Source organism: Gavialis gangeticus, unplaced genomic scaffold, assembly GCF_001723915.1.
Source record: "Gavialis gangeticus isolate Ggan-Ray unplaced genomic scaffold, GavGan_comp1, whole genome shotgun sequence".
Classification (NCBI taxonomy): Eukaryota; Metazoa; Chordata; order Crocodylia; family Gavialidae; genus Gavialis; species Gavialis gangeticus.
Window position 1 is genome coordinate 109231879 of NW_017729022.1, and position 14020 is coordinate 109245898.

At 42.7% G+C, this 14020-nt stretch overlaps 1 protein-coding gene across 1 annotated transcript in view; it reads right to left on the reverse strand.

Annotated features, from left to right (window-relative positions):
- LRP6 (LDL receptor related protein 6) overlaps nucleotides 1–14020 on the reverse strand; it is a 260426-nt gene that overhangs the window by 129752 nt on the left and 116654 nt on the right. Inside the window, exon 3 of the mRNA XM_019515963.1 lies at nucleotides 3061–3258. Coding sequence (XP_019371508.1) covers nucleotides 3061–3258 — 198 coding nt within the window. The remainder of the gene's footprint in view (nucleotides 1–3060; nucleotides 3259–14020) is intronic.

Here is a 14020-nt window from a genome sequence, read left to right on the forward strand (position 1 = left end):
GGGGGGGGGGGAACAATTCTGGAAATGACTTTGCTCCTGCAAGATTTCCTGGTTTTCCACAATAAAATGGAATTGCAAAAACAAAATCCTGCAAAAAAAAAACATGGACAGAGACACTGACAAGTCTCTGAATCTTTATAGCTTCCATATATGCCTGGGCGGAGGGAGGGAAAACGGGTGGTGCAGGAAAGGGTCTGCACTTCTGACTGTACCTCCTTCCAAGTGGTTCCTGCTACTGAGGTAGCTGTTGATGGAAGAGAAGGTAAAGAAAAACCTGTGTTTTCAGGAGAACATACTCGCATCAAGTTAGATGCTTTAAGTATCCATTTTGACCACTAGGCATCCTAACAATAAAATCTTCAATATAAATCCCTATCATCAGGCATAATTTCCCCTTAGACGCTCTCCACACTACACGGGCAAACCTACTGACCATTCTGCACACATCCCTTTCCAGTTATATATTTTGCAATCAACGTTCCCTCTAAGGAGTAGCGGTCCGTGAGCGCGCTGCCTCAGTCCAGCATGGGACACTTATCAAAGGGGGCTGGGGCCTGGAGGCCAGAGCCAAGAGGCTGGGGCTGAGAGGTTGGGGGCCAGAGGCTGGAGCTGGGGGCTGGAGCCGAGAGGCTGGGGCTAGGGGGCCAGGGGCTGGAGGCTAGAGCTGGGGGCTGGATGCTGGGGCTGGAGCAGAGAGGCTAGGGCTAGGGGCCACGTGCTGGAGGCTGCAGCTGGGGGGCTAGGGACTGGAGCCAGGAGTCAGGGACTGGAGCCGGGGGCTGGCATGGGCTCTGCCGGCTCCAGGGAAGTGCTCCGCTCCCCTGCATCAGGGCTGGGGAGCAGAACACTTCCCCAGAGCCGGCAGAGCCCATGCCAGCCCCCCAACCCAGCCTTGCCTCACCTCGGGGAGGAGCCGCTGCCTGCCCCGAGTGAGGCTCCGCTAGCTCCGGGACACTGCTCCGCTCCCCCGCATGGCCTTGGGGGGCATGTCCCACAGTGTCCCGGAGCAGGTAGCAGCTCCTCCCCGAGGTGAGGCAAGGCAGGGATGGAGACTGGGGCGGGGGGCTGGTGCGGGCTCTGCCAGCTCTGGGGAAGTGCTCCACTCCCCGGCCCTGATGCGGGGGAGCGGAGCACTTCCCCAGAGCCGGCAAAGCCTGCACCAGGCTCCAGCCCCAGCCTCTCCTGGTGCACAGCCTTGAAAAGACTGTGCACGGCCACACTTCTAGTTGTGCGCAGCCACGCACGCGCGCACCTTAGAGGGAACCTTGGTTGCAATAGTATTTTATTATAATAAGTCATTCCTTTTTTCTCCTATCCAAAACCAGCAACATATAACAAGCAATTTGAAAAAAAAATAAAACATGCTCCATATTTACTCTATTGGCCAAAACAGGGTGTGATCAGAACATCTGTCATTTGGAGGTGTTAACAACTATACAAACGCTGGCCATTTCATGATTGCAGGAGAAGTCTACCTTTAGCCTGTAGTTTTTCTGGTGGTGTCATGTCCCATGTGATCACCAAAGATTACTATTACTTAACTGGGTTTCATGTCTATTTCTTCAGAAGAGATATTGAATGCAATTTTTCTTGGCCTCAATTAAATTCCGATTAGAACATATTTAATTCTTCCCTATGTTAATCACAAAAATAAAAAGCCACTATATTATAGACCCCAAGTACGATTATGTTTGATTATATCCATTTTAAGACATTATCTGACAATTTGATTTCTGCCTCTTTCCAGCCACCAATACAGCACAAGTGGGGTAGTCCTTCTTTCTGACTGGAAAAAGCACCACCTGTATCAATTTCTTTTTTCTTTTTTTTTTGGTGCTATGAAAGTGCTCTTCTGCTCCCCCCAGTCAAAAATTCCATAGTCATTTAAAAAAAACCCTTAAACTACAAATATCATTGCAAGTTGTGAATTATCTAAACTATTTTTTATCAGTTTATGGCAGGCAACTGTCTTATCCCTTCAGACAAAACATCATTTAAAAAAATACTAGATAAAACACTGAAACAGCCAAACCTCTGCTCTACTAAGAATGTATTTGGCAGAAGCCTGCAAGCCAGCCATATTGCAGTTTTTATCTTCTGCTTTACAGCAGGAAATCATGGATTACTAAGAGATACCATATTAAGACAGTGGATGTGTTTTATACAGGCTGCCTACATACCTAGCCACAAATTAAAATAAAAGAAAGCAGTATCTGTGCAGCAGATACTGAAGTTCTTGAGAGGACCTAATTAATCAGGCTAAATTTATGTTCATGCAGGAACAATGGGATGTCTGTCTGAGGAGAAAGGAAATAATATTTTATTCCTGAATAAACAAATTTAAAAAGCAATGCAAATGCTCTAAGAGAAAAACTTAAAAGCGTTATGCTAGACAACTGGAATGGAAAAAATATCTCCACATAACATCCTAGGAATAAACAATATGGGGGACACTAGCGCATCTGGTAAAGAAAAGCAGCATCCTGAAAGTACCAACAAACACCAGACCATAAATGGTGGCATGTGACCCTCATAATAGCAGTGATAGAGCAAATTAACACTATCACACTTCTTTGGAAATGTTATGTCCTAATACCGTCATGAGCAACACCTAAGATTATAGGACTGAAAAAGAAGAAAACAACAGCCCATATTTTCTGGGTTGTTTATTTTCAACGTTTGTCATTACTTTGTAATTATTATGGAAACAAAGGACAGAAGATCCATTTTAAAAGACTAAGTAAATATTTCTGTATAACCATATAAATCCATAATTGGGCTTGTAGTCTCTTTAAAGATCACTTCCTACAAAAGTTATGGTGATTTGCCTTCTGAATAGAAACAAATTAAGACATATCCACCAGTGTACACTCAAGTAATCAAGTGCATTCTTTTTTGTTTCGGGTTCGAGGGAAGGGGTTGTTTGTATTAACAGTCATAGGAAGTTTCAAACAGACTAACAATAGGATAACCTGACTGGCTGGAATCTGCTGCTACAAAACTTATGTATTTATAAAACAAAACCTATTAGGAAACCAACCAAATGAAACTAAAACTTACCGATGGCTTCCATCCAGGTTTGATTTGTGGATGAAGTTCAGTTTAGCATCTGCCCAATAAAGCTTCCGTTCTTCATAATCCAAAGTCAACCCATTTGGCCAATAAATGTCTGTGTTGATTATAACAGAGCGGCTTGAACCATCCATTCCAGCACGTTCTATCTTTGGCACTTCCCCCCAGTCAGTCCAGTACATGAACCTATAATTATTTGAAAAAAGAGAGACAAAATAATGTACAAATCTATACTCAAATGGTTCAAGGTATCTTCCAGTCATGATGATGGTTTAACTGTCATTTCCTCTGCAAGAGGCAACACCTCTATACCACAGTCTACTGGGCAACCTACGGTACCGTCTACGAGACAGAAATAAACTTTCCTTCAGGTTTTTCCAAATATATAATACCATTTCCCCATTGCATCTCTTCCTTAACATGGGTGTAATGCTTGGGGAAATTCTACAGACCTTGTCTATAACCTAATTTTCTGGACAGAAGCGTGAACAGTTTTAAAATTATAGCATTTTAGAGCTGTCCCATTGTAACAAGTTTCTTTCAGGTTTAAAGTTACTGCAGATTGACTGCATTTACCAGTACACGAATGGACAAACAAGAAAAAAAGAGTTACATTGGTTCAGATGACACATTCTTAAGTAGTAATGTCACTCCTCCCCTCCTCTAAAACTGGGTTAGCATTACATCTGTCCACAACCCTAATGTAGCTCAAAAAGAAGCAGAGATTGCAAAAGTGGAAAGGAAGAACAAAGGAGATTTGCAGGTTCACACCAATTGCAGGGAGCAGGAAATGGAGTTGATGGAAGATAGATTTGTATTGGGAGACTGGTTTGTAATCAGGCGGGTTCTTCAGAAGGCTTCCAGGCAACATGTATGAACACAGGATTTACCTTGTCTATATTGGAGGTAACACCTTGATTAAAATCACATGAAATGCATTGTTTAAGATTGGGGAACAGAGGTTTAAAAAAGTGTCGGTAGGTATTAACCATTTAACAGCTAATGCAGACAAATACTTTTAAAAATATGTTATCAAGTCATAGTTAATCTACGAGAGGAACCTAGGAAAGTCAGTGAGGCCCTACTATGTAAGATGCCATCACATACGACAAAAAATATAATCACAATTCCTCTTCCTGATGGTAAGAGGAAACAGATCGATTTTCTGGTACCACAACTCAAGACTAGACAGGATTTGCCCATAAAAGGAATAAAAAATGGGGCAAGAACTTAAAACAGGTGGATAAGAAAGTCAGGCTAAATTGTGTCAGTGAAGGAAAGCTGAAGCTCTTGGACCCTTCCAGCACAGAGATGCAACTGGTCACTGTATGGCATCCACATGTGAGAACAGGACCTGGCCACCCATGATTTAAACAAAAGCAGACTGACAACACATTTAACAAACATTTGCAGATGAAGTTATTCTTGGCAGAGAATTATTTTTTCACAACCACAACAATAAAAAAGGTCAGGAAATTCCAAGTCTTATTTTTATTCTTAATCCATGTCTTCAAATTCAAATGTCTGTTTTATACAATGCAGTATCTGGAGATGGAAATGAAACATAACAAACACAAATATTGTCCAATTCCACCCCAAATTAATCATTCTTTTAAGAAGTGATTTTTCTAATCTTAAACTCAAACTTGGACACTGCACATTGGTTTCAAGAGAGAATGTGCGATGTTTCTACAGATATATATGAACACTGTGGAGGAATTACTTATCCGTTTCGGGGGGAAGGGAAAGAAAAAAGAAATCCAAATTTATTTACAAGAAAAAAATTGTTAAATAGCACCTTAGGCAGGTCATCTGTCCAAGCTATCTGACATCTGGCCAAACTACAAATTTAAAGAAATTCTAGCAATATATCTGCAGAGACAGATAAAAATAATTCAACTTTGTTTGAAAACAACACCCCTCTGCAGTCAAGTCAAAGATTTTTCCAAAGGTTAATGTTTTAAGGATTACTAACTCCCTCCCACCACCGTGCACATCCAAGTGTTGTTTACATCAAAGCTTGCTGGTCCATCCTGGGGAATATGGTAAAGGCAGACTGCTGCTTTCGCCTGTGTTGCCACCTACCCACTTTTCAGCATAGAGGCAAGTGAAACCACATGGGTGCTGATAATCCTTCCCACAATTCTCCCTGTGTGCCCAGAAAGAGCAATTTAACTGAAAGAAATCCCTGAGCATTTCAGCCTACTGCACGACCCTGAACTTTGGGATATGACCTCAGAAGTCCACGTGCCCCATACGAGGGAGTTCAGAGATGCAGCTGAATGGATACATTTAGTATGGGGGGGACAAAGGGGAGAAGGAAAAGCAGAGTGGGGGAGCTGTTGCTATTGCCATGCATGCTCTGCCAGCTGTTGTTCTTCAAACAACAGCAGCCAAGAGAACTATTTTGGAGCTCCCAGAATCAAAATGCTGTTGGGGCACAGACTCCATGGGGGCGGGGAATAAAGCCAAAGCCTCTCCTAACTTGATGACCAAGGTTGGTGCCCCTTTCACCCATCCCTACCTACACTATTGAAATATGCATAAGACTTGTGACCCAATCATTATAGTTAACCCCTTCTCCATCAAATCAAAACTGTAGGTGAGTTATCACTTTTCCCCCTTGCCACACTGCTAGAAGTGAGATCAGTAAATGGACTCATGCTAGAACCCTTTTTCTTCCCATTTTAATTAAAAGGAGGTCAACAGACACAACTTTCACATATTACCAGGAAGTCATTAGATAGGTCTCTGAAGCACACAAAAGTTGGTACCCAAATCATGTAGGATCGTGGAGGACTGAGGTAACTACATTCCATGAGAATCATGTCACCACATGATTAGTGGTATGATTTTTGATAATCATACCACTGCACAGAAGACAGGAAACAGGGTGATAAGTGGTCCACCATCCCAACATGAGTGGGTTCCTGATTAGGACCTATAGAAACATTTAATTATAACAAATAATATTTCCTCGTTCACGGATTTCCATCATTAATAAGACCTCCCTAACTGTACTAAGGAATAATAATAAAAAATTGAATTTCTAAATTTGAATCTAATTATTTTTAAATTGCTTTTAAATATTTTTTAGAAAAGTCTTTTAAAATTACATTCGAAATAATATCAACTTATATTAAGAACTACATTTATTATGATCTATTAAAATATTTAAATAAAAGAAAAATAGTGTTCAAATGGCAGATGTTTCCTTCAAGTATTCAAATGGCAGATGACAAAGCTTTATAATAATTCAGACCACTGAAATGAGGGAAGTCACCAGTAAAGCACCTGGAACCAGAGTTGACTGAACTGACAGATTTTGACAGCAGTAATATCTTCTAAAGGTGCAATGAGAATTGTTTCCCTCCCATTTAATTCAGTGCAATAACATGTTCAGTTCAAAGCTAAGAACACAATATGTTTGAAAAGACAAGCTTGTTCTCCCTCTTTCAAGCTCTGAATGACAGTTAGGTTCAAAAGGCTGAGTTCTAAAATCTGAAGTACAAACCAAATCAGGAACAAATTTCAATTTACCAACTAAAGACAATCTTTTAATAAATCATTTAAAACCCTTTAAGCTGTTTTGATGAAGTATATTGCTCATGTATCCATGTATCCAGTAAAGGTAGTTTTATTTGACTGACACAGAGATTTTAATACACTACTTTTCTATAGTTTTGTATAAATGACAATTTCCATCCTAACATAGCTTGCTGCAAATCACAAGTAAAATATTAAAAACTTGGAAACAATAAACTTCACTCACCATTTTATAAAACAATCACATATGCATAATAATTGTTCAAATATGCATGTTGTGCATCTTCCAGGTGAGCAAAAACTACCAAATTTACTGTATAGGCTATGTTTAGTTAAAAATCAATGTTTAATGTTTACCAACCAGTGAGAACTGATTTCTTTTAAAAAGGAAGTAGTACAATGGCAAATCAAGATTAAAATGTATGGTTTAAATCAACTTTTCTTGTTTTTACACTCAAATCACAATTGAAAACAGAGATCTAAGTAACTCAAATTTAATTCAAACCACTGTTACACCTTGAACAGTTCCACTGGCCTTTCCTTGCTAAAAGAATGACACATTTTTCTCTTTTTATCCACTCTGCATTCACACCCCCATGAATCAGACTTGGAAAATAGCTGAATAAGAAATCTTATGTAAAGTTAATACAAAAAGATTAAATGTAACTATAAAAATATACCAAGGTGTATTTACATAACATTAAAGCTATGTTTAAATACTTTAAAATCAAGAATAACTTTTCCTGTGTTATTTCAGCCACTTTTCACATACCTAATTGCCTTTTTGCTTTTTTAAAAAACATGCTGTTTGCTGCAACAAGTTCTTCTAAAAATGTACAGCAACACTAGGAGCAACTATGAAACCTGGCTGGATTTGTATAATTATGAGAACATTATTGTCTACATCTGGCATTTGAAAAAGGCCACTCTTTTAAAATACGCCATACAATTATCAGAGGACTAGACAAGAACAAGCTGGAAGAGGAAGAAAAGGAAAACTGCTTACAAGTTTGTGGAACTAGTGACCTCAAAATCTATACAACCTTAAAAATAATTATTCATAAGTTGATGAATTTCCAAAGTTCACACCCAGCCCCCTAATACTAGTCCAAAAAAGGTTCAAGGAAAAGAGAATTTTCCTGAACCATATAAAGAGATAACATTCTTATACACTTCAATCAGTAGTCTATTGCCAAGAATGTTGTTACTCTAGTACCAGATAAATAACCAGCCAGTGCATTTTAAAAAAAATGAGGGTGGAAATGGAAATGGGTGTGGCAAACCTGAATTCTACATTAAAGAAGGAGAGCCTCTCTGCACCCTGATTTTGGTTAACAGCTTTGAGAGATATTAACATGAGATCAGGTTTTCAAATTCAGTTGCCTGAAGTTAACTACAGAAATAAATGTTAGCTTGCTGTCAATGGTTCTGAGAAAAAAAATCCCCACTTAAATTAACAGGAATAGGCTGCGCTACAGAGATATGAAAATAATACCACTGTCTTTCTTTTTAGTTACCTAAAATCTGGACATAAAATACCTAGAGTTGGACACCCAAGACTGTAAACCTGGACCTGGATATTTTGATTCATGATCAAATTAAATGTGAATTGGCACAGTACCATACACATAATGAGAGACTGATCTGAGCAAGACAATGGTTTTGAAAACATAGCATACTTCCTCCCTCCTGTTTAAGTAGTAACTTACCCAGCTGTAAGGACACTAAACAAGTTTTACAGCCTGAATCCAAATTCAGGAAACCAGCCCAAGAAAATGCTTTTGCAGACCACAGAGACCATGAAAACCAGGACAAGGGACAGCCTGAGACTGAAAAATGCCTCTCTGCCCAGACCCAGGGGCTGCTCAGGTTTCTCCCTCTGTGGTCCGCACTGTCCACCCCTTTGTCGGCTGCCACTATCCTGTCCAGGATGGCTGGAAAAGAGGCCAATGCAATGTGCAAAACAAATTACTTTGTCCTAGGTGTGTTTTTTTTCCCTCTAGGGAAGGGAAATAATGTGTGTTCTAATCTTCTGTGGTTGGACTGAGGCTTCTTGGCAATGGATCATATCCTTTTCTTGGAGCAGAAGATTGAGTGGTTGACACATGGGACCTTTCCTGGAAAGTTATCCATCACCAAAAAGTTTCTGCTGTCTGAATCCAGAGAGTCCGCTGTACCCAATACTGGTAGGTTGTCTGCCCAATGGGGAAGCAGGGAGTTACAGAGGGAGGGCCTGGATAGGGAAAACCAGATCAATTTCACAGTGCCTGGTAATGCAGAAAGGGAAAGACTAGAAGCCACTGGGGCTGAAGAGCAGGGACTTTACAACACACATTCCTCAAGGGGACAGGCCTTTAAGTCAGTCTCCCATTCCTCTCGCACCCTGCAGGAGCAGCTCACCACTCAGTGACACTAGCTCCCAGGCGGAACTCATCACCTTGGTTAACTTCCCACACCACTAGGCTGGCCACACCCCATCTCTGACATCCCAAACCCTTTTCATGTGCCCCTCTTCTCCATTTATGTCCCCTCACAACCTTAAGGCCCAAGAAACGTAGCCAGATAGCTGCTGTGTATAAAACTCCATCATTGCCTGCACAGGGACAGTGAGAAACATGAACATCACATGCCCCTGGCGGATGGGGGGGCACGACTGTGCCAGCGGTGGTGGGAGCGTGGCAGCGGGAGCCCAGCAGTGGTGCACCTGGCACCACCAGCACTGTCAGCGGCTGGGGGGGGGGGGCTGACCACAGGTCAGTGACTACCCACAGGCGCTGCTGGCAGTGTCCAGGGGCAATCAGGGACCACACACAGACTCCCTGGCAGTGCCAACAGTGGTTGCAGGGGATGCGCCACCACACATAGGGGATCTGCACAAGGCAGCTTGGGTCTGCAACCCTCCAGTGTAGCCGGGACCTGGGTGTACACAGCAGTGCACGAAGCTTGAGACCCTAGGCGCAGCTGGAGGTGGCTCAAGTCTGCAATCCCTGGCAAGCGGCCAATGCATGTGAGAAGCAACTCCGTCAAGGGGACATGAACCACCCATCCAGGCTCTGGAGTCATGAGTTGATGGGGAAGGGATTTCCACAGGGGAGGGGATCTACCCCAGCTGTGAGACAATTTAGCCTTGGGAAAGCTTGAGCTAACCAGTTATTGAGGCACCTTATATTTGGTGGGAGAGTGCTTTGTATTTTGTAATGCTGCACCTTATATTTTATGGACATTTTAACTTTGTACACCAGTAGTTTAACAGAGTGTTAAGTATAAACTTCATAAGGGACACTGCTGGAACCTCTTCCCTATGATTACATATACTTACCTGTGTATATTTGTGTTTTAACTGTTGTTTAATTGTATTTATATGTGCTCAACTGTACTTACCTGTTCTTTGCCTATTTTAAATCAACTGATTATCAGCACATTGCTTGCAGCTACCTGAAGGGGTGTAATCCTTCAGCCTTTATCTGTAGGACCACAGTATTATATAATAATTGTATATTTGTAATATATATGCTTATTAATATCAATTCCCTTTAATTTTTATATATAATAATAAATCTGTATATAGTTAAGTATCTCTTGTCCTGGCCCGACTCTATAGGGAGTAGAGGGATCTAGCCTACATATTGAAGATCCCTTTCACAGCACTCCTACCTGCCACCCATCCCTTCTATCTGGAGAGGGGAGCACATTACTTGGGTGCACCCAGCTTATATAATGAAGCTCCTATATTGCAGCCCTGCATATTGTTTTTAACTCATTCCAATGAAGTTATATTTCTTTTTGCTTCAATCTAAAACTGAGTAATGCAGCCCTAGGCCCCTAGCATATTAGTAAAGCTTCTAGTTTATTTTTAACCGGAGAAAAATATGTGCTGTTTTATATGTGATGATGCACCTCACCTTCTAAATCCCTCTTTCTCAAAATACTAGATCTGCCCATGAACACCAGTCTATCGCGATAGCATTGTTCAAAGGCACTCTAGGTGCATGGGGCAGGCAAACACCACTGGCTCTCCAGCCACTGGAGCGATTGACAGTGACCAACTTGTCATCATGTCAGTCTATCACCCTTTTCTAACCTACTTCTCTTCTTCCTATCCCACCCCTTTTGTGGGGCTGGTATAGACCTTCATGACCTATTATGAATTTAACTGGATTCTGTCTGGAATTTTTCAGGTTTGGCAACAGAGCCTGGAAAGAAACTTCCTTACAACCTGGGGCAGAGGGACAGGGTATCAGCTGGTCCTGGGGCCTGTTGTCTTTGGGAGACTGTGAACCCACATCTAATTTTGGTAGCTCATTTCCAGCAGTGGTTACGAGTGATGGGCAAGGAGACTGGCCAACCCCATGGCAAACCCAAAGGGAGGGGAGTGAACTTGTTCTTCTTCAGTGGAACAGTCCAATTCACTCCTCCTTCAGGAACCTGCCATGGAGGAAACGCACACCATCTGCTGAATTAGAGAAGGTTCTGGGAGAACAGTCACAAGGAAGGGGAGGGGAAATAACATGTTTTCCATCAAGAGCACTAACTCTAATCCCCAGAGCAAGGCAGAGAACGCTGCAGGGAACAGGTGGATCTCTGGTATCTTGAGAAGAGCCCAGGGAGAACATTCTTCCTCCAGTCACCGCTCTACAAATATAACACAAACAACGGGAGGGGACAATATACCGTATTTACTCAAATGTCCCCCCACCCTCTCAACTGGCACAGAGAACAAAGCCCCTTGTCTTATAATCACATACAAGGAAATCTCATTGAATACATTCTCTATCATTAAACTACTACCAAAAGTATCATATACACAATAACAGAAATCAAATATGAAGTTAAGTGCAACTAACACCGAGTATGACTATAAACCATATGGCCCATACCTACCACAAAACACCCATTAAGCATCACCATCAGTGCTGACTCTTTTTTAAGTCATGATGAGCCACTACACAGGACACATTCTGACTTCTCTTCACTCTCACAGCTAAGCTGTGCCTTTATTTCCCATTTACAATGATTCCTCTTTCTTCACCTGTCTTAAATGCCTGGCAAACATCAGCAAATGGGGTCTCAAACAGCTCACCCAAAATCCCTCTGTCATCCCCTCTCTCAGCCTGGCACATATGACTGGTGTGGTCTCACCCTCCATGAGGTGAAGCTGGACCAGATTGCCCTGGGCCTTATCTGCATAGAAATTTTTGGAGGATCCCAGGACTTGTGACAAGAACACCCACACTGCAGTCATGAGTGTGATCATGGATCCTTGGGAGGCTGGGGCAGGGGACAAGGGTGTCTGCAGTACATAAGCATACCAGGCAGTCCTGAGTTATGGGGTCACCATGGCCTTGCTAGTGGGGCCCAGACCAATGAGCTGTGGGCTAAATCATAATCCTTTGGTTTTGGACTAATACCATGCATAATCTGTACTACATACAAGTAGGTGCCAAAGTGCTGCTCAGAAGTGTGTTTATTTAGGAATATCTGTCCTAAAATTTGCAGCAGTTTTCAAAAAAGGTAACATGCATCAATTCTGAATGAACTAAAGGTATGGGTACAATGTGCAAATTGCTACAGGCATATTTAATATCACGGTTATTAGACCAAAAGAAATCTCATGAGGTTCAATAAGGACAATTGAAAAGTCCTGCACTTAGGACAGAACAATCTCATGCACAGACTGGGGACTGACTGGTTAAGCAGCAACTTGGCATAAAAGGACCTGGGGGTTACAGGGGACAATATGCTAAATATGAGCCAATAGTGTGCCTTTATTGCCAAGAGAGTTAATGGCATACTGGACTGCATTAGTAGAAGCACTGCCAGCTGATCAAGGGAAATAATTCTTCCCCTCTGTCTGACAGTGGTGAGGCTACTTCTTAAGTACTGTGTCCAGTTTTGGGGTCCCCCATTACAGAAAGGATATGGACAAATGGGAGAGAATCCAACAGGGGGCAATGAAAACAGCTAGGGAGCTATGGCCCCTGACTTCTGCAGAGAGGTTGAGGGAACTGGGTTTATTTAGAGAAGGAAAGGCTGAGAAGTGATTGAATAGCAGCTTTCAACTACCTGAAGGGTGGCCCCAAGGAGGATGGAGGTAGACTATCCTCAGTGGTGGCAGATGACAGAAAAGGAGCAATGGTCTCAAGTTACAGCACGGGAAGTTTAGGTTAGATATTAGGAACAACTCTCTCACTAGGAGGGTACTAAAGCACTGAAACAGGTTACTCAGAGAGGTGTGGGCTCTCCATCCTTAGAGGTTTTTAAGACCTAGCTAGACAAAGCCTTGGTTGGGATGAACTAGCTGGGGATGGTCCTGCTTTGAGCAGGGCGTTGGACGAGATGACCTCCTAAGGTCCCTTCCAACCCTAATTTTCTATTATTCTATTACCATGGGGGCCCTCTTTGCCTGATCCATCGCCTAGCAAATTCTGTCCCTTGTGTGCATCATGCACAAATTCTTTAGGATTTGTTCTCTGGAGCAGGACCCAGCTCCTCTGTGGGACCCTTCCCACTCCTCCAGGGATAGGAATAAATAATTATACACATGCCTTCACTTCCATGGTGCCCTATATGTAAGAATAGATTCAGGAGGGTCTTAATGTAGCAAATACAGCCTTTTCATTACTCTATTCCTCTTCATTCATTGCAGGTGTGGGGCTCTACCCCAACTTCATCTCTGGCTGAAACTAAATAATGGGTCCTGGCCCCTTGCCCCTTGAGCAGTGGCCCTGGGGAGGCCACACTGAGGTCATGGCAGGCAGAAACCTTCTGCCACCTTGGCAGGTACACATGCTTTGGGGAACCAGCCCTGTATCTATGCCATGGTGATGGAATGATGGTTCTCCCACCCATGGGCTCCAAACAAGCCCATGTGTGAGATGAACCTGACCTTGAGTCTGAGGGCAGACCACCACCAAAAGCACAGACTGTCATGGGCACAGGGGAAGGGCTTTGTAGGTGCCATCCCAGGCTAAGACAAGCACCCAGGAACCCCCAGAGGAGATACTGAACACACAAGTGTCCTTCTCTACTCCAGTTGATAACTGCAGCTCCCTCTGTCTCCTCTGTCCATCAGGCCATCATCTCCTTCCCTTTCCCTTGCCCATACAGTGACAGGGGGGTAGGAAGCATCAGTCTCCTCAGGTGCCAGGGCTCCATCACCACCATAATATTATAGTATTGTTATATAAATAATATAATATGGCAGGAGTGGGGAGCCATATTATATTGGGTTGATGTTGAAGGATAACAGGAACCTGAGTGGTGGAAATACACACACCCACCCCACCCACCCACATCTACCTCCAGCATGGCCCCCCCTTCAACACTGGCCACTGCATGGCTGCGACTCTGTCTAGTCCCAACTCCAGCCCAGCTCTCAAAACACATCCAGGCCCTTCCACAC